Source organism: Mobula hypostoma, chromosome 7, assembly GCF_963921235.1.
Source record: "Mobula hypostoma chromosome 7, sMobHyp1.1, whole genome shotgun sequence".
In the NCBI taxonomy this organism is placed as follows: Eukaryota; Metazoa; Chordata; class Chondrichthyes; order Myliobatiformes; family Myliobatidae; genus Mobula; species Mobula hypostoma.
The window spans coordinates 181973-202622 of record NC_086103.1 but is presented as its reverse complement, the minus strand read 5'-3'; the positions used below and the strand labels follow the sequence as shown (position 1 = coordinate 202622).

Below are 20650 nucleotides of genomic sequence, written 5' to 3'. Positions count from 1 at the left end.
GCTTGATTGAGCCCAATGAAATAAATACTTCCAAATTGAATAAACACTGAAGCACAAATAATAATGATTCCAGTTTAGTCTCTCACTTGTACAACCTTATGACATAGGAGCAGAATTAGGCCATTTGACCCATCGAGTCTGCTGAACAATTCCACCATGTCTGAATTATTATACCTCTCATCCCCATCCTCTTACCTTCTCCCTTAACCTTCGATGCTGTACTAATCAAGAACCTATCGATTTCTACTTTCAACATTTCCAGTGCCTTGGCTGTGGTAACGAATTCCACAGAATCACCAGCCTCTGGCTCAAAAAAATTCCCCTCATCACTGTTTTAAAGGGATGTACTTGTATTCTGAGGCTGTGCCCTTTTATTCTAGACTCCCCCACTATATGAAACATCCTTTCCACGTTCACTCAATCTGGGCTTTAAAATATTCAATAGTTTTCAATGAGATCCCTCCACATTCTTCTGAATTCCAGCAACACAGGCCCAGTGCCATCCAACTCAGTATATACATGCAGTCAGATGACAATAAACTTGAACTTGAACTTGTATTTTTATTCCTTCATGATAACTAAGAAGGAAGCCAATCAGCCCATTGAGTCCATGCTATTTGACAAAGTAAATATATCAATCCCATTCCTCCAGTATTATCGCTGTAAACTTAGAGTCATACATCATGGAATCTGGCCCTGTTTGCTTGTCCTATTTGTCTGTGTTTAACCCATATACATCTATATCATGGAGCCTCACCATTAACCGAAGTGTCTGTGGACCCCAGGTTGGGGAAACATTTAGAGTCCAAATATTTCCTGTTCATGTATCTGTCAGCATGTCTTTTAAATGTTGTTATTGCACCTATCTCAAGCACATCCTCTGGGGGCTTGTTTCACATACACACCACCATTGGTGTGAAAAATGCTCAAGATTTAAGACTGTTTATTGTAATTCTTCATTACACCAGTGTACAAGAAAACAAAATGATTGCTACTCCACATCTGATATAGCACAACAAACTCAATAATCATAAAGAATGTTATAATAAAAGCAATATACATAAATACAAAAACAATCCTATGCAACAGAATGTACAAGTAACTGTTTGATTGTGGCCATATATATGTAAGAATAGCTTATACACAGATTGATTTTATGTACATAAACTCTTCTGGGTCGCAGCAGTGCATATGAAAACACATTGTGTCAGTGCCTGTGTTTAGTGTAGGTATGAGGTGTAGAGTGGCAGTACTTAGGATGAAGGTGTGCTGATGGGCTGTGGTGAGCAGTGGTTGATGCACATTTGGTGATGGGGTGGTGGGGTGTATTAATTTTTGACGTGTTGGTCAGCCTGAGGGCTTCCCATTAACCCCTCAGTCTCCCAATAACCCCTCTCACTCTTCTACCTTCCACCGACAGGAGGCGTAGTTAAGAGTAGGTTCCCGTTAACTTTGCTCTCAGTTGCCCACATTCCACCTACAGTAGGCACAGTTGAGAGCAACCAATTATTCTACCAAGCAGCAGGCCTTTGGCATGCAGCAGGAAGGCAGAGTGTTAAAAGGAAACCTGCTCTGTCACAAGGAGAACATGCAAGCTCGAAACAGACAAGCACCAGAGATCAGAACTGAGCCATCGGTGGCACATGTTCGGAAGGGTGTCTGTTCAACCAGCTAACTTGGATCAACATGCTCACACTAAATGCTAGAGAAAGTCAGCAGGTCTGGCAGCATCTATGGAGAAGAATAAAGAGTCGACGTTTTGGGCCGAGACCCTTCGTTAGCACTGGAGAGAAAGGTGCGAAAGTAAGAAGGTGGTGGGAGGGGAAGAAGTGCAAGCTAGAAGGTGATAAGTGAGGCCAGGTCGGTCAGGGAAAGGGCAATGACATAAGAGCAGGCATTCTTCCAGCATTTTTTATGTGTTATTCTGGATTTCCAACATCTGCAGAATCTCTTGTGTTTATAACCTGGATCAATTTGATTAAGATAGAAATGATTAAAAAAACGAAAATAAACTATACGAGAGGGTTTTGCTTCCAGCCTGAGATTTAAATTCAGCTGCAAGTAATGCAACAAGAGGCCAGTAGCAGCCATTCTGTAACAGAGTGCAAATGAAGTTGTAACGTGTCTAATGGAATCTTTTCTTCCCTTTTAATGAGCCAGGAGCTACGTATTTCAGAGGCGCTACGTGAAGTTTGATGGGAAGATGTTGATGTATTTTAGCAATGAGAAGGTAAGACAAACTCCGAGTCAGGGGAGTCCAGCTGAAGGCAAATTGGCTGATTCTATGGTCCGCACGGTGGCTCATTCGAGCACAGTACACAGAATCAGAGAAACTGTGTTGTCGCCATAACAGTGAACTTCTTCTCTAAGTGAATGCTCACTGTATTCAATGTGAGCATCAAGCCATGAGTTGCAGATAAATTTGGAACGATAATGACTGTTATAAGAATTTAAGATATAGAAGCAGAAGTAGACCATACTCACATTAGATATTTGCGCCCTGAGAAAAATGTCTCTGGCAGTCCACTCTATCTATGCCTCTTATCATCTTGTACACCTCTGTTAAGTCACCTCTCATTCTCCTTCGCTCCAAAGACAAAAGCCCTAGCTTGTTCAACCTATCCTCATAATACATGCTTCAATTCCAGGCAGCATCTTGGTAGATCTCAAGTGCACCCTCTCTAAAGATTCCACCAGTAATGAGGCAACCAGAACTGAACACAATATTCCAAGTGTGGTCTAACTAGAGTTTTAAAGAACTGCTACATTACCTTACTACTCTTGAACTCATCTCCTGAATAACAAATGCCAGCAGAGCATATGATTTCTTAATCACCCTAACAACCTGTGCTGCATCTTCTCATCTTGACTTGTTGCAAACAGAACACAGAGAACTGAACAGTACAGTATAGTGCAGAGCCTTCACCCCACAACATTATGCTGGCACTTGAACCTACCATGAATGGACATTAAAGATTCCCCCACCACATCTTCATTGTGTTTAATTTATTAGAATCTGTAGGAAGTGATATCCAAGAGTGAATAAATAAAATACCTGACTTGGACCAAGTTTACTGTTTGATTGGAGGGGATTGGATGTAACAGTCTGTTTGGGTCCTCTTTATGGAAGGATAAATACTGAGCAGAACTCCCTTTTCTTCAGCTGATATGAGGGAACTTCTAGGACAACACACACAAAATGCTGGAAGAACTCAGCAAGTTGACAGTGTCTATGGAAATGAATTAACAGTTGATATTTTGGGCCAAGACCCTTCTTCAGGACTGGAAGGGAAGGGGCAAGATACCAGAATTAAAAGGTAGGGGTAGGGGGAGGGGAAGGAGGACTAACTAGAAGGTGACAGGTGAAGCCCGGTGGGTGCTAAAGGTAAAGGGCTGGAGAAGAAGGAATCTCATTGGAGAGGAGAGTGGATCATGTGAGAAAAGGAAGAAGGAAGGTCACCAGTGAGGGGTGAAGGTCATTAGTGGGAGATGATTGGCAAGTGAGGAAAAGAGGTGAAATACCAGACTGGGGAATAGAAGAAGATGGAAGGGGAAGGGAAAAAAATACAGGAAGGAGAAATCTATGTTCGTGCCATCAGGTTGGAGGTAACATAGACAGAATATAAGCTCCTTCACCCTGAGAGTGGCCTCATTTTGGCAAGACAGGAGGCCATGGTCAGACGGAACGGAAATGGGGATAGGAATTATAATGACTGGCCACCAGGAAATTCTGCTTTTGGCAGATGGTGCAGAGATGCTCAGCAAACCAGTCCCACAATTTACGTCAGGTCTCATCAGTGTAGAGGAGGCCTCATCCAGAGCACTGGATAAAATAGACAACCTCAACAGATTTTCAGGTGAAGTGTTACCACACCTGGAAGGGGCCCTAAATGGAAGTAAGGGAGGAAGTAAATGGGAGGTGTAACAGTTCTGTTGCTTGCAGGGTATGTGCCAGGAGGAAGATTAGTGGTAAGGGAGAAATGGACAAGGAAATAGGAACTGATCTGAGTTGTTTATGGGTGAACAAGAGTAATGCCTTGATACACTTTTGTTACCATTATCCTGTCCACATACCCCATGACCTCAAAGCAGAGATATGTATCTCCATCCATTGGTCAAAGTCGAGTTTATTGCCAAATGCACAAGGACATGTATGCACAGAAATGCACACAAAATGCTGAAGGAGCTCATCAGGTCAGGCAGCATCCATGGAGGAGAATAAGCAGTTGATGTTCCAGACTAAGACCCCTCATCAGGACTCATCCCAAAACGTCCAGCATTGTGTTACTCAAGATTTCCAACATCTATGGAATGTCTTGTGCACGTGCATTCAGAGATTCAAAGATTATTTATTGTCAAAATCTGTCTGCAGTATGCAATCCGGAGATCTATCTCCCCACATCTTAGGGTCGTACTGTATAGTATGTGCATACTTTGATAATGCAAAGGGGTGCAAAGGTGAATGGAAAAAATTACTTGCAGCAGCACCACAGGCATATAATAGTCATAGTCATAGTCATACTTTATTGATCCTGAGGGAAATTGGTTAACATTGTGTAAGTAGCATTCACCAGAAAAAAAAAAGATAAATTAAACACTACTTTTACAAGAAAGAACACTTTGGAGGTTCTGATATTTCTGTTATTCATTCTTTGGGCTTTTTCTGTTATGTGAAAGTCAGTGAAGAATAAAAATTTCAGGTTGTATTCTGTAAAAATGTGTGATTTCTCTCCGCACCTTGTGGTGCATCAGATGACAACCTTACCGTTTCTTTAGCATTTTGTCTATTTTTTACAAGTTGCTAGCTTGATACTCAATCCAGAATGCATGAAAAGTGTGCAAGGAGCTGGTCGGATTTGAACCCAGAACCACTCACCTCAAAGTCTGGTGCTGATGCCACTACACCACCAGCTAGTTAAACTGTATATATTCTTTGATATTAAACTGAATTAGAACAAATGTAGAAGTCATTTTTAGTGCAGTCTTCATAGTATTGCTAAATTGTTTTGCCTAATTAAGGTGGAGGCAATGTGATGAACACATGCCAAGCTTGAGGAAGTGGCGGGGGGGGGGGTCACTTTTATCAAGATTAGTTTTTTATTATAATTGATCATGCATTTTTGCCTCAGTGTGCGGTAGTGTATCCGGGTAATCTGGAAGTGGGTGAAAATATGGAGAGCGGAATTGCAAGGAAGGAAAAAACATTGAAATGGGATATTTGCAGTTTAAGTAAAATTTTGAGCTGAGCTTAATTTTATGTCACCACCTTTGGGAAAATTGAAGTTTGTGATAATGACAATGTCAACATGTTTTTAAATAGATTATAGAACATTCCTCTGAAATATTTCTAACTAAATTTCAGAGCTCATTGTATTCAGCTTGCTAACATCTTTACACACCAGTTCTAAAAGGCAGAATTTTCACAACATTAACAAATTTCACAATGTATGCTGGTGATATTAAATCTGATTCTGATTCTGCATTCACTCTATTAAAAAGCATCCTTTCAATAAAATTGGGGCATTGTTTAATTGTGGCACTTTTAGCATATTTAAACATCAGCTTTTTGACAGATCATTTTGCTCCTTCTTCCTAGGACCCCTACCCTAAAGGAGTAATACCCCTGGCTGTTATACAGATGGCAAGAACAGCGAAGGAAAATAAATTTGAAGTAGTTACAAGCCAAAGGACATTTGTTTTTAGGGCAGAGAGTGAAGGTAAGTGGTGTAATGAATTTACTTCTTAAGGTAGAAGATGGAACAGATCGTTCAGGCCAGCAACCCCAAATTTTAACTCTAGCCTAATCATAGGGCAATTTACAATGATCAATTAGCCTGCCAACCAGAGCACTCAAAACAAATGCATGTTGTCACGGGGAAAACATACAATGTCCTTACAGGCAGCAGTGGGAATTGAACCCAGATCACTGACTATGTAAAGTGCTATGCTCTCGTGCCACAATACCATGCCACCTTTTGGCCCATTGAATCTATGTCAGCTCTTGGAGTAATTCTCCCCAATCCCATTCCTCTATTTGAGGAGCACATGGTCACAGGAGAATATACAGACTGTACTGAGGTTCAGGATTGAACTTTGGATGCTGGTATGTGAGGCAGTCGCACTATCTGCTCTCTTATGGTACCACTATTTGGTCTGAGAATAACCTCAGCTTAGGCCAAGGATCTGGTTGCTATGGTGAAACTTTCAGACTGGAGCATAGTGCTGCCATGTACTTCATGGTACAACATCCTGAAGCCTCACTAATTTCCTCTCCAAAGTTTAATGATTGGAAATAATGCAAAGACTCTTCTGCACAATTCCCCATAGAAGGAACAGAGCAAAACCGGCAGGATTTCATGTCCACAATAAAAAAGTAAATCACCCTGTGTAGTAACTCAAGAGCAGAAAACTCTGAATACACCAGAAATGTGAAATAAACAGAATTATTGGTAATTGATCAGAATTGTTGTGATGAAAGGCTGTTTACTTGAAATATGAACTACTGTATATTCTCTCCATGGAAGTGTTTGACCTGCAAATATTCCCATCACTTTCTTTTTTTTTTCGTTATCACACTTTCACCTCCAAATATTCAAAGAATCAGCTTTGGAATGACAAAAAAAGCCAGAACTTTTCAAAGCTTTCATTGTACATCTATTGCCATTAATGTTACGTTGAAGGTTGTATGAATTGTTCTTTGGACAGCAATGCCTCACATCCACACCTCCATTCTCATTGTGGCAACACATCATTATCTTTACCCCCAAAAAACTTATCCCTTCTGAACCACCTGGATGAAGCAGTGCATGCCCATAATAATGTAAAGCAAGCTTTATTTTGCACTGTGGAGTTGATTATCTGAGCAAAAGAACTTCTCTTATCTGTTTAATTCATTAATTCATATTATCCTGTTTCTGGGCAGGAATATTATATATTCCAGTGACTTTCCCTTCACCTGTTTGACATAACAAACTGCCATATATTCCCATGCATATCTCTAAGACTATTGTGCCTTCTGTACTGCAGCGCAGAGAAATGAGTGGTGTTCACACCTCCAGAATGCAGTCAAAGTCCATCACTTCTCGTCCATTCGCCGGGTTGGATCCACATCCCTCTGCCAGAAGTATGGATACTTGGAGATGAAGGGACATAAATCCAAGGTCTATGCTGCCCTCTACACTGACATCCTCTGGCTGCACAAAAATGAACAGGTGAGAATGGAACTGCTGGACAGAGAATTGATTCTGCTCATTAGATGATAACTAATTCAAGGCTGCTTGCAAGAACTTGGTGGGAGCTTTATTAGACAGCTGTTCCATCACTGTATTTGAAACAGAAACCTTTAAGCAAGTCCTGTTACTCTGCCTTGAAGGAGATCTTCTGATACCTTATTAGTCTGAATCTCTACAATCATTGTACTGTCATGAAGCTGGAACCAGAAATTGCAGGGTTCTTTTGCCTACATAGAAGGTTAATGAGGCTGGAGGCTCAAGGCCTGTCTTGAGGTTAAAATACTGTGTTTGTGCATGGGTGGGCGGGATGAACAGGGCTTGGTTAACTGTTGTGGTTCTAACGTGAACAGTCACCAGAGAGACACTGAAGCTAGTGGATATAGAAGATTATTCAGCACATCGAATTTGAGTCACTCTTGTAAGAAGAGGTCTCCTGATCCAATATTACATGATATTTTTCTATGCTAAAGATCAAAGGTAACTGCAGGACAATTCTATAGTTACAAAATATCTATAATGCTTCCCTTGAATTACATATAATTTCAACACACCTCCTTTACAACCACGCTCCAGACACTCAAAATGAATGTTCTCTCTACTGACTCTACACCACGTTCATGCATATGCAGGTGCCTGAGGTCTAGTGGTTCTGAGCTGTACTTTATATCCAATCTGCAAATGCAGTAGTGGAACACTTTGTCAATAAAGTGCCATCCTTTTTACCTGCCGTAGGAGATTAGAGTGATCTTTTTGGTAGTGATGGACATACTGCAGCAGGCCAAAGTCAAACAGGCTCTAAATGAACTGAGCAATGTAATTAATAGGCACGAACAGCACATTCTGATGCCTTCCCCATCATTTTGGGGGATTTTAACCAGGCCAGCCTGAAAAAGATCTTTAAATAATTATTACCATCATATAGCGTGTAGTACCAAATGAACCAACACACTAGTCCACTGTTACACCACCATCAAGAGTGCTTACTGTGCTATCCCACGCCAACACTTTGGAAAGTCTGATCACCTGGTTGTCCTTCTACTCCCTGAGTATAGGCAGAGACTGAAGACTGCAGCATCAGTAGTGAGGACCAAGAAAGTATGGACAAGGGAGGTGCAGGATTGCTTACAGGACTGCATTGAATTGGTGGACTGGGCTGTATTCAGGGATATATCTTCAGGTTTGAATGAGTACACCACAGCTGACACTGACTTCATTAAAACCTACTGAACTTACTGTACATACTCAAGTCAAAAGCCTTGGATGAACCTGGTTCGTAGTCTGCTGAGGACTAGAGCAGTGACATTCAAGTCTGGCACCCAGATCTGTACAAGAAAACCAGCTATGACTTGCGAAGACCTATTTCAAGAGTGGAAAGACAATTCTGAGCAAGGTTGGAGGCAACGTCACCTCTGGCGGGGTTTGCAGGCCATAGCTTTCTACAAAACAAAACCCAACCTCATGAATATCTGTGATGCTTTACTAGCAGACAAGCTCAAAGCCTTTTATGCTCAATTTGAAAGAGAGAATTAAAATTACAACTATGAGGATCTCTGCAGCACCCAGTGACCCTGTCCAGAAGCTGACATCAGGCTGTCTTTCAAGAATATAAACCCTGACAAGGTGACAGGCCCCGAAGGAGTATCTTGTAAGACTCTAATAACCTGTGCCAACCAACTGGCGGGAGTGTTCAAAGGTATTTTGCTACAGTTGGAAGATCCCACCTGCTTCAAAAGGCAACGATTATACCAATGCCCAAGAAGAACAGGCTGATCTACCTTAATGATTATCATCCAGTAGCACTCACATCTACAGTGATGTAGTTCTTTGAGAGTTTGGTTATGACTAGAATCAACTCCTTCCTCAGCAAGGACCTGGACCCACTGCAATTTGCTTATCACCACAATAGGTGTATGGCAGATGCAATCTCATTGGCTCTCCATGCAGCCTTGGATCACCCGGACAACACAAATACCCATTTCAGAATGCTGTTTATTGATGACAGCTCAGCGTTTAACACCAGCATTCTTACAATCCTGATCAAAAAGCTCCAGATCTGGTTCTCTGTACCTCCCACTGCAACTGGACCCTTGACTTCCTAACTATTTATGTATTTATGCACAATTTATTCCATGTCCATACCTGAAACTCTGTTTATTTTTTATATTCTTTGTAGCTGTTGAATGTTGTTGAATGTCGCACCAACACACCACAACAAATTCCTAATACTGTAAATGTATATGGTGAATAAAGTTGATCATTGCTCCTTGATGATGTAGGTGGAAACACAAAATTTTAAAGCTTCCAAGAACATCCAGAATTACGTTAATGCCAGGAGGGTACACAAGAATACAATATAAATGGATTTAAATAATATTAATACCTCTTCTCTTTTACATTAGACTTTCAAATCTGGCATTGGAATCATAACTATTGAAGTGCAAGGAGCCACCATTCGTGATGGCAACCGTAAAAGTTTTGAATTAATCACTCCTTTTAAAAGCTTCAGGTGAGTTAAATTACTTATTTCTGGAAGTTGTCAGTCAGGCGGAGGAGGAGGAATAGAAGTGTTGCTGTATGTGGAGCGAGGCTCAAATGGGGGGAAGTGGGAATGATCATAGATGATGAGGTGGAAAGATCTATGGAACCATAGTTTAAAGGACTTGTTGGATTATTCTTTTCCCTGATCAATATGACTAGGACCAAAGGTCCTAGATGAAGTGGATATGGAAAGGATGTTTCCTATAATGGGGAAGTCTAGGATTTGAGAGCACAGACTCAGGGTAGAGTGACAGCCCTTTGGAACAAAAATGAGGAGGAATTTCTTTAGTCAGAAGGTGGTGAATCTGTGGAATTCATAGGCACAGATGTCTGTGGAGGCTGTGGATAGGTTCTTGATTAGTAGGGGCACCAAAGGTTATGTGGAGAAGGCAAGAGAATGGGGTTGAGAGGGATAATAAATCAGCCATGATGGAATGGTGGAGCAGAATCAGTAGACCAAATGGCCAAATTCTGCTCTGAATTCTAAACGTCTTATCCGTTCCTCATCTTCAGATCTGCACCATTTGCACTCGCAAATCAATAGCTTAACCGACTTTCATGATTGCTGCCTGGAGATCTGATATTGAGTTTACTGTATATAGGATAGCTGATTGCTGATGGGAGATTACCAGTCTCTCATGTTTAGAAGTTTTGTCACAAATAGGCAACAAGGTTGTCATTTCAATTTTTGTTTCACAAAAATAATTTATTGGACAAGGCTGTAGTTCGCAAACAGCGTATTTATGGTCCATTGCTATTTGCTCATTAAAAAGTGCTGATGAGCTCCCTTTGTGGAAAAGAACCCATTAAGTAGTAATTAAAGTATGATCTTAAAATTCAATGATGTTTACCATTGAATACCTTGGGTTTGGGTGGTGGAGTACATAGATGGGAAGGGTATGGGTGTCTATGGTCCAGCGACAAGTCGGTGGGAATAGGCAGAGTAACAGTTCAGCATAGACTAAGTGCACCACAGGGCCAACTTCAATGCTGTGGTGCACAATGATTCTATGAGTGGGTGGCTAGTGTACAGTGAAGTGGGGTGCTTACCAAATCCAGAATAATATTTTGATGACTTCTGCACAATGCTTCTTTACGGATGTTCTTATAGTCAAGTGAGATGCAGAGATTTGTTGCTATATGGAATATCAGATTACAATATAATACAATTTTTCATAAAAGAAGAATTAATTCCATAGAAATTTTATAAAGAATATTTTGGTAATATTCACAGGAAACAATACCACTGTAAGTGTTATAGAATAAACTGCAATATTTCACAAATATTTAAGGAATTCCAACTGTACTGTTGATGGTTTCCACATCATGTGAAATCTTCTTGTGATTTTTAACAATAATTTACATTTATTTCTTAAAATAAACAGTGCAAAATGTTTTCCTTTCACGTGTATTCAGAGAGATCAGAGATCGAAATCAAATAGAATCCTCTCTAAATAATGAAAGACAAGTTTAACCATATTGATTTAAATAAGAAGTTAAACTAATTGGGGCAAAAGATTTCATAGTCTTGAGTGTTGCAGTTTTACAGCTGAATCTGAACGAGAGAAGAAGGAATGGATTGAGGCACTTCAGGACTCGATAGCTGAGACTCTCTCGGATTATGAGGTGGTTGAGAAGATTTGGTCAAACAAGTCTAACAAAGCCTGTGCAGACTGCAAAGCACCAAATCCTGACTGGGCGTCCATTAACCTCTGTGTTGTCATCTGCAAGCGATGTGCAGGTAACTGGCAAATACTTTTAGGACATTATCTCCATGGATTCTGACAATAGTTTAAATGTCCACAATTTCTGCTTGAACACGCATGGGGGATTAGTTAAGTGAACAGTGATGTTGTCAGTTCAGCCCTTACACATCTCAGTGTTTCAGCCAAAATAAAACAGAGAATGTAGAAGCCAAGAACAGTTTATCTTTATTGTTTCATTGTGCACTAATTGGCTACAATATTTCATTCACTACAAAGTGATTATACTTCTGATATGCTTTATTATCTATTAAGTGCCCTAGAATGTCACAGGCTCATACTGAAACAGGTGCCTTGGTCCACTGTATCCATGGTGACAACTATACATCTATTTACCTGTACTTCATCTGTAGTATTCTATGTCCATAAGACCATAAGATAAAGGAGCAGAAGTTGGCCATTCGGCCCATCAAGTCTGCTCCGCCATTTTATCATGAGCTGATCCATTCTCCCATTTAGTCCCACTCCCCCGCCTTCTCACCATAACCTTTGGTGCCCTGGCTACTCAGATACCTATCAATCTCTGCCTTAAATACACCCAATGACTTGACCTCCACTGCCGCCCGTGGCAACAAATTCCACAGATTCACCACCCTCTGGCTAAAAAAATTTCTTCGCATTTCTGTTCTGAATGGGCACCCTTTAATCCTTAAGTCATGCCCTCTCGTATTAGACTCCCCCAAAATGGGAAACAACTTTGCCACATCCACTCTGTCCATGCCTTTCAACATTCGAAATGTTTCTCTGAGGTCCCCCCTCATTCTTCTAAACTCCAGGGAGTACAGACCAAGAGCAGTCAAACATTCCTCATATGTTAACCCTCTCATGCCCGGAATCATTCTAGTGAATCTTCTCTGAACCCTCTCTAACGTCAGCACATCCTTTCGTAAATAAGGAGACCAAAACTGCACACAGTACTCCAAGTGAGGTCTTACCAGTGCCTTACAGAGCCTCAACATCATATCCCTGCTCCTATACTCTATTCCTCTGGAAATGAATGCCAACATTACATTCGCCTTCTTCACCACTGATTCAACCTGAAGGTTAACCTTAAGGGTATCCTGCACGAGGACTCCCAAGTCCCATTGCATCTCAGAACTTTGAATTCTCTCCCCATTTAAATAATAGTCTGCCTGTTTATTTCTTCTGCCAAAGTGCATAACCGTACACTTTCCAACATTGTATTTCATTTGCCACTTCTTTGCCCACTTTCCCAATCTATCCAAGTCTCTCTGCAGACTCTCTGTTTCCTCAGCACTACCAGCCCCTCCACCTATCTTTGTATCATCAGCAAACTTAGCCACAAAGCCATCTATTCCATAATCCAAATCGTTGATGTACAACATAAAAAGAAGCGGCCCCAACATGGACCCCGTCTTGAGAAACTAACTTCTCATTTATAAACTTGCATGTTATGAGAGTAGCTGCCTCCACCACTAGCACAAACCATGCATTCCAGATTCCAACCACTGTCAGGGTGAAGAAAAATCTTCCTCTTAATCTTTCACTGCTCACCCTTTACCTCTGATGTAGTGACATGATAGTAGATTAGCTTTATTTATCACATGTACATCGAAATGTCAAAACACTGTCATGCATCATTTGTGACGATGACCAATGCAGTGTGAGGATGTGCTGGAGGCAGCCCACAAAGGTTGCCACACATCCAGCGCCAACATACCTTACAAAATCTAACCCATACATCTTTGGAATGTGGGAAGAAACCAGAGCACCCAGAGGAAAACACACGGTCACAGGGAGAACACACAAACTCCTTATAGACAGCAGTGGAAATTCAGCCTGGATCGTTGGCATGGTAAAGCATTAATCTTACCACTACACTTTTATTCAGCCTCGATCGTTGGCATGGTAAAGCATTAAACTTACCACTACACTTCCTTGCTACCCCTAAGAGATAAGCATACATCCTTGCATCTCCACAGTGACTGAGTACTTAAGAAGGATTCCTCGTCTTGGTTTTGCATTTAGATATTCAAGAGGCTGCAGATGGGAGTGAAATAAATGTGTTTGTTTGGACAAACATGTCTCCTATCCTGACCTCCCAATGAGCTGTTTTAATTGCTTTTGAATTGAAAGTATGGCATAATTTTCTCTGGGTGGTTTAAGAGTTGAATTTCATAATTATTTAGTTTCACTTTCCTTTACCATCCCTCAATTTCATGTTCAAGATTACAATTAATCCATCCCTGCACTGCCACCAACTGTTCAAACCCAGTATGCTCAACAGCAAAAGAAAGCATTGTAAGCAGAAGCAGGGATGTCAGCAAAACTATTTTAGAGGCTCTGATATGACTTTCAACTAAAGAGAGTCTGTTTCCTATTAATGTATCTTTATAGCTAATCCTTCCAGGCTTGAGACCAGGAACTGCTAGATTCAGTGACACTGACCTTGATGTCTTGCAAACGTAACTCCATCAGAATCAGAATCAGGTTCATTGTCACTGACATAATGTAAATTGTGAAATTTGTTGTTTTATGGAAGCAGTATAGTGCAAAGCAGAAATATTACTATATGTTACAATAAAAAATAGTGCAAAAGAGGAATAGCAAATTAACTGTTCAGAAATCTGATTGCGGAGGAGATGAAACAGTTGCTGAGTCATTGAGTGTGGTCTTCAGGCTCCTGTATTCTTCCTTGATGGTGGTAATGAGAAGAGGGCATGTCCTGGATGGTCCTTCTTGAGGCACAGCATTTGAAGATGTCCTCGATAACAGGAAGGCTTGCGCCTCTGATGGAGTTAACCGAATCTATGGCCTTCTGAAGCCTCCTATCCTGCGCACCATATTAAAGTCCTGTTTCCTCTTCAGTGATAGAACAGAATAAGAATGTATTAAGGTTATGGAAGAGCAAAGTCTCTTTGATCTCAATTGATTTCAATCCTACCTGTCCACTTTCTCAACCCCACCTGTCCACTTTCTCAACCCCATGATCTAAAGCAATTCATTCGTACTGGAAGCAAGTAAGTTTAGTTTGAGACCCAGCATTAAATGCAATGTGAATTTTTGTGCATGGGTCGCACCCTTACAGAGCTTTGTTCCAATTCCTCTGTGTTTGCGATGCATATAAGCATGGAGTGACATTTTATGTCACACCCTATGTGAGTGACATCATTGCAGGTTGTCAACACATACATTTTTATTCATCCAACCCTGTGGCCACCCTGGTGGTGATGTCTGTTATCTGTCAAGTAGGGTGCCGTGCACAACCCTGATTTGATGGAGACATATGTGAGAGCACGGAGGAACATCTGGCAAAACTTCTGAAATGCCTACTTCTCTGCTGCTGCTACTGTGTGATCCAGAATCTCCAGAGGGGAAGGCCTTGAGTCCTTGGCTTTGCTTGTTGCTTGATGACTGAGGCGGGGTCAAAGTGCTCGGCAGAGGATGGTGCTCGGTGCTCGGTGTTGAAGGGCTGGTCAGAGGCTCAAAGTTTTCAGACGGACTCAGAGTCCACTGCAGTCGGGTGCTTCCAATGGTGCTGCATCGGCAAATTTGCAGTGCTTGGAGGTTCATGGCAGGGAGAGTTTCTCTCTTCTACCGTCTGTGTGAGATGGTGGGTCTATCGGGACTTTGAGACTTTTTTTTACCATGCCCATGGTCTGCTCTTTATCAAATTACGGTATTGCTTTGCACTGTTGTAAGTCTATGTTATAATTAAAGTTGCTGGTGAATGCAGCAGGCCAAGCAGCATCTATAGGAAGAGGCGCAGTCGACGTTTCAGGCCGAGACCCTTCGTCAGGACTAACTGAAGGAAGAGTGAGTTTACCTGGTCCACTTCCGACACCTCCCTCCCCTTTCTAGATCTTTCTGTCTCTGTCTCTGGAGACAGCTTATCCACTGATGTCTACTATAAGCCTACTGACTCTCACAGCTATCTGGACTATTCCTCTTCTCACCCTGTCTCTTGCAAAAACGCCATCCCATTCTCGCAATTCCTCCGTCTCCGCCACATCTGCTCTCAGGATGAGGCTTTTCATTCTAGGACGAGGGAGATGTCTTCGTTTTTTAAAGAAAGGGGTTTCCCTTCCTCCACTATCAACTCTGCTCTTAAACGCATCTCCCCCATTTCACGTACATCTGCTCTCACTCCATCCTCCCACCACCCCACTAGGAATAGGGTTCCCCTGGTCCTCACCTACCACCCCACCAGCCTCCGGGTCCAACATATTATTCTCCGTAACTTCCGCCACCTCCAACGGGATCCCACCACTAAGCACATCTTCCCCTCCCCCCCTCTCTCTGCATTCCGCAGGGATCGCTCCCTACACAACTCCCTTGTCCATTCGTCCCCCCCATCCCTCCCCACTGATCTCCCTCCTGGCACTTATCCGTGTAAGCGGAACAAGTGCTACACATGCCCTTACACTTCCTCCCTTACCACCATTCAGGGCCCCAAACAGTCCTTCCAGGTGAGGCATCACTTCACCTGTGAGTCGACTGGGGTGATATACTGCGTCCGGTGCTCCCGATGTGGCCTTTTATGACGCAGACTGGGAGACCGCTTTGCTGAACATTTACGCTCTGTCCGCCAGAGAAAGCAGGATCTCCCAGTGGCCACACATTTTAATTCCACATCCCATTCCCATTCTGACATGTCTATCCACGGCCTCCTCTACTGTAAAGATGAAGCCACACTCAGGTTGGAGGAACAACACCTTATATTCTGTCTGGGTACCCTCCAACCTGATGGCATGAACATCAACTTCTCTAACTTCCGCTAAGGCCCCACCTCCCCCTCGTACCCCATCTGTTACTCATTTTTATGCACACATTCTTTCTCTCACTCTCCTTTTTCTCCCTCTGTCCCTCTGGATATACCTCTTGCCCATCCTCTGGGTCACCCCCGCCCCCGTCTTTCTTCCCGGACCTCCTGTCCCATGATCCTCTCGTATCCCCTTTTGCCTATCACCTGTCCAGCTCTCGGCTCTATCCCTCCCCCTCCTGTCTTCTCCTATCATTTTGCATCTCCCCCTCCCCCTCCAGCTTTCACATCCCTTACTCACTCTTCCTTCAGTTAGTCCTGACGAAGGGTCTCGGCCTGAAACGTCGACTGCGCCTCTTCCTATAGATGCTGCTTGGCCTGTTGCGTTCACCAGCAACTTTGATGTATGTTGCTTGAATTTCCAGCATCTGCAGAATTCCTGTTGTCTATGTTATAATTATGTGGTTTTGTCAGTCTTAGTCTTGGTTTGTCCTGTGTTTCTTGTGATATCATTCTGGAGGAACATTGTATCATTTTATTAATGCATGCATTTCTAAATGACAATAAACGAGGACTGAGTGTCCTCATAATCTAAAAAAAATGAATAGTTACAATAAAATAGACATTTAGTGCACTCGGTAACCTAGTTGTAGTTACCTGTGGTTACCTGGTGCATTGTCAGAGAGTCCAGGACATTCTTCTTTCTTAAAGGTAATTCTTCTGAATATTGTACTTGCTTTTACTATTAACACTACCTTAGAATATATAGTCTTCCTCTCTGAACCTTACACTCGTGTTGTTATGATTACCTTATTGTTTATTTTGCCCACGTAGAAGCCAGTTTCATCTTGCATGTGAACTTATGTTTGTCTTCATCTTATGATGTACTGTGGTCCTGCTGCAGGAAGGAGAATATCATGTATTTATACATTGTGCATGACAGCCATAAACTTGAACCTGATATTAACAAGTCAATTTAATCTATTATTTCTATTAAATTTAATCTACACCGGCAAAATTGTTTGAGCCCCTGATTATGCACTCACTTCTTCCCCATTCCTTTTCACCACTAATCCATCCTCTAAATATAACTTCCTATAGGATTTACATTCAACACCCCATTATAAACCAGACACCAGGTCTTGACATCTGGCTAACCATCCCACCCTCGCCTTTCATAAGCACGTCCTTAAAATTCAGTCATCTTCAGCTGCATGCTTCCTCTTCTCGTGCTTGCAGTGGAGGAGCTAGAAGAGATAACACTCCTTTAGGTGTTTATTTCGATTTATTTAGAGATACAGTGCAGAACAGATCCTTCCAGCCCAATGAGCTGCTCCACCCAGCAACCCACCTATTTCACCCTAGCCACATTACTGAACAATTTACAATGACCAATAACGCACTAACCAGTACAGCTTTGGACTGTGGGAGGAAACCCACATGTTTGCAGGGAGGATGTACAAACCTTACAGAGGGTGTTAGAATTGAACTCTAAACTCTAATGTCCTGAGATGTAATAGTGTCATGCTAACTGATATGCTACTGTGACACACCCATGTTTAGGGCTGCTGAAGTCCCAGTAATGATTTTGGCTGGGGAACAATAAAACTGTGATAGATTCCACGTGGCGCACCAACAACCCCTACCTCTGGGCAGTTCTGTACTGTGTTGATCATGAAAGTTGATTTTTGTTATATATGACATGATAGATATTTTTTTCCAGGAATTAATGTTCTGAACCAAGAAGTTGCTCTACACTTCAAATGGGATAACTAACACACTTTTTGTGTGTGGTTTGGCTAAAGTTCTCTAGTTTGCTGTTGGGCATGAGGTCCAACCTGTCACATGCAACAGATTGGGTGTTGCACATGCAAATGTTTATAAAGGCCTCCAGAAATCCCTACAACAAGTGGTGATGCAGCCTCGTCCATCACGAGCAAAGTCCTCCCCACCTCTGGGCACATTTACATGGAGCGCTGCTGCAAGAGAACAACATCCGTCATCATGAAAGGGACCAACTAGAGGGGATGCAATATTGGATCTCCTGTTAGGAAACGAATTAGGGCAAGTGACGGAAGTCTGTGTAGGGGAGCACTTTGGTTCCAGTGATCATAACGCCATTAGTTTCAATTTGATCATGGACAAGGATAGATCTGGTCCTAGGGTTGAGGTTCTGAACTGGAAGAAGGCCAAATCTGAAGAAATGAGAAAGGATCTAAAAAGCGTGGATTGGGACAGGTTGTTCTCTGGCAAAGATGTGATTGGTAGGTGGGAAGCCTTCAAAGGGGAAATTTTGAGAGTGCAGAGTTTGTATGTTCCTGTCAGGATTAAAAGCAAATTAAATAGGAATAAGGAACCTTGGTTCTCAAGGGATATTGCAACTCTGATAAAGAAGAAGAGGGAGTTGTATGAAATGTATAGGAAACAGGGGGTAAATCAGGTGCTTGAGGAGTATAAGAAGTGCAAGAAAATACTTAAGAAAGAAATCAGGAGGGCAAAAAGAAGACATGACGTTGCCTTGGCAGTCAAAGTGAAGGATAATCCAAAGAGCTTTTACAAGTATATTAAAAGCAAAAGGATTGTAAGGGATAAAATTGGTCCTCTTGAAGGTCAGAGTGGACGGCTTTGTGCGGAACCAAAGGAAATGGGGGAGATCTTAAATAGGTTTTTTGCGTCTGTATTTACTAAGGAAGCTGGCATGAAATCTATGGAATTGAGGGAATCAAGTAGTGAGACCATGGGAACTGTACAGATTGAAAAGGAGGAGGTGTTTGCTGTCTTGAGGAAAATTAAAGTGGATAAATTCCCGGGACCTGACAGGGTGTTCCCTCGGACCTTGAAGGAGACTAGTGTTGAAATTGCGGGGGCCCTGGCAGAAATATTTAAAATGTCGCTGTCTCCGGGTGAAGTGCCGGAGGATTGGAGAGTGGCTCATGTTGTTCCATTGTTTAAAAAAGGATCGAAAAGTAATCCGGGAAATTATAGGCCAGTGAATTTAACGTCAGTAGTAGGTAAGTTATTGGAGGGAGTACTAAGAGACAGAATCTACAAGCATTTGGATAGACAGGGGCTTATTAGGGAGAGTCAACATGGCTTTGTGCGTGGTAGGTCATGTTTGACCAATCCGTTGGAGTTTTTCGAGGAGGTTACCAGGAAAGTGGATGAAGGAAAGGCAGTGGATATTGTCTACATGAACTTCAGTAAGGCCCTTGACAAGGTCCCGCATGGGAGGTTAGTTAGGAAAATTCTGTCGCTAGGTATACATGGAGAGGTGGTAAATTAGATTAGACATTGGCTCGATGGAAGAAGCCAGAGAGTGGTAGTAGAGAATTGCTTCTCTGAGTGGAGGCCTGTGACTAGTGGTGTGCCACAGGGATCAGTGCTGGGTCCATTGTTATTTGTCATCTATATCAATGATCTGGATGATAATGTGGTAAATTAGATCAGCAAGTTTGCTGATGATACAAAGATTGGAGGTGTAGTAGACAGTGAGGAATGTTTTCAGAGCCTGCAGAGGGACTTGGACCAGCTGGAAAAATGGGCTGAAAAATGGCAGATGGAGTTTAATACTGACAAGTGTGAGGTATTGCACGTTGGAAGGACAAACCAACGTAGAACATACAGGGTTAATGGTAAGGCACTGAGGAGTGCAGTGGAACAGAGGGATTTGGGAATACAGATACAAAATTCCCTAAAAGTGTCGTCACAGGTAGATAGGGTCGTAAAGAGAGCTTTTGGTACATTGGCCTTTATTAATCGAAGTATTGAGTATAAGAGCTGGAATGTTATGATGAGGTTGTATAAGGCATTGGTGAGGCCAAATGTGGAGTATTATGTTCAGTTTTGGTCACCAAATTACAGGAAGGATATAAATAAGGTTGAAAGAGTGCAGAGAAGGTTTACAAGGATGTTGCCGGGACTTGAGAAACTCAGTTACAGAGAAAGATTGAATAGGTTAGGACTTTATTCCCTGGAGCGTAGAAGAATGAGGGGAGATTTGATAAAGGTATATAAAATTATGATGGGTATAGATAGAGTGAATGCAAGCAGGCTTTTTCCACTGAGGCAAGGGGAGAAAAAAACCAGAGGACATGGGTTAAGGGTGAGGGGGGAAAAGTTTAAAGGGAACATTAGCGGGGGCTTCTTCACACAGAGAGTGGTGGGAGTATGGAATGAGCTGCCAGACGAGGTAGTAAATGCGGGTTCTTTTTTAACATTTAAGAATAAATTGGACAGATACATGGATGGGAGGTGTATGGAGGGATATGGTCCGTGTGCAGGTCAGTGGGACTAGGCAGAAAATGGTTCGGCACAGCCAAGAAGGGCCAAAGGGCCTCTTTCTGTGCTGTAGTTTCTATGGTTCTATGAACACAACCATCCAGGCTTTCTTCTCG

At 42.1% G+C, this 20650-nt stretch overlaps 1 protein-coding gene across 5 annotated transcripts in view; it reads left to right on the top strand.

The window, feature by feature from the left end:
• The window catches only part of arap3 (ArfGAP with RhoGAP domain, ankyrin repeat and PH domain 3), a 375519-nt gene that overhangs the window by 200325 nt on the left and 154544 nt on the right, over positions 1–20650 (top strand). For all 5 annotated transcript variants that reach the window (XM_063052998.1, XM_063052993.1, XM_063052997.1 and 2 more), the window contains 5 exons: positions 2161–2230; positions 5597–5717; positions 7027–7211; positions 9632–9738; positions 11312–11511. In XM_063052998.1, coding sequence (XP_062909068.1) covers positions 2161–2230; positions 5597–5717; positions 7027–7211; positions 9632–9738; positions 11312–11511 — 683 coding nt within the window. The remainder of the gene's footprint in view (positions 1–2160; positions 2231–5596; positions 5718–7026; positions 7212–9631; positions 9739–11311; positions 11512–20650) is intronic.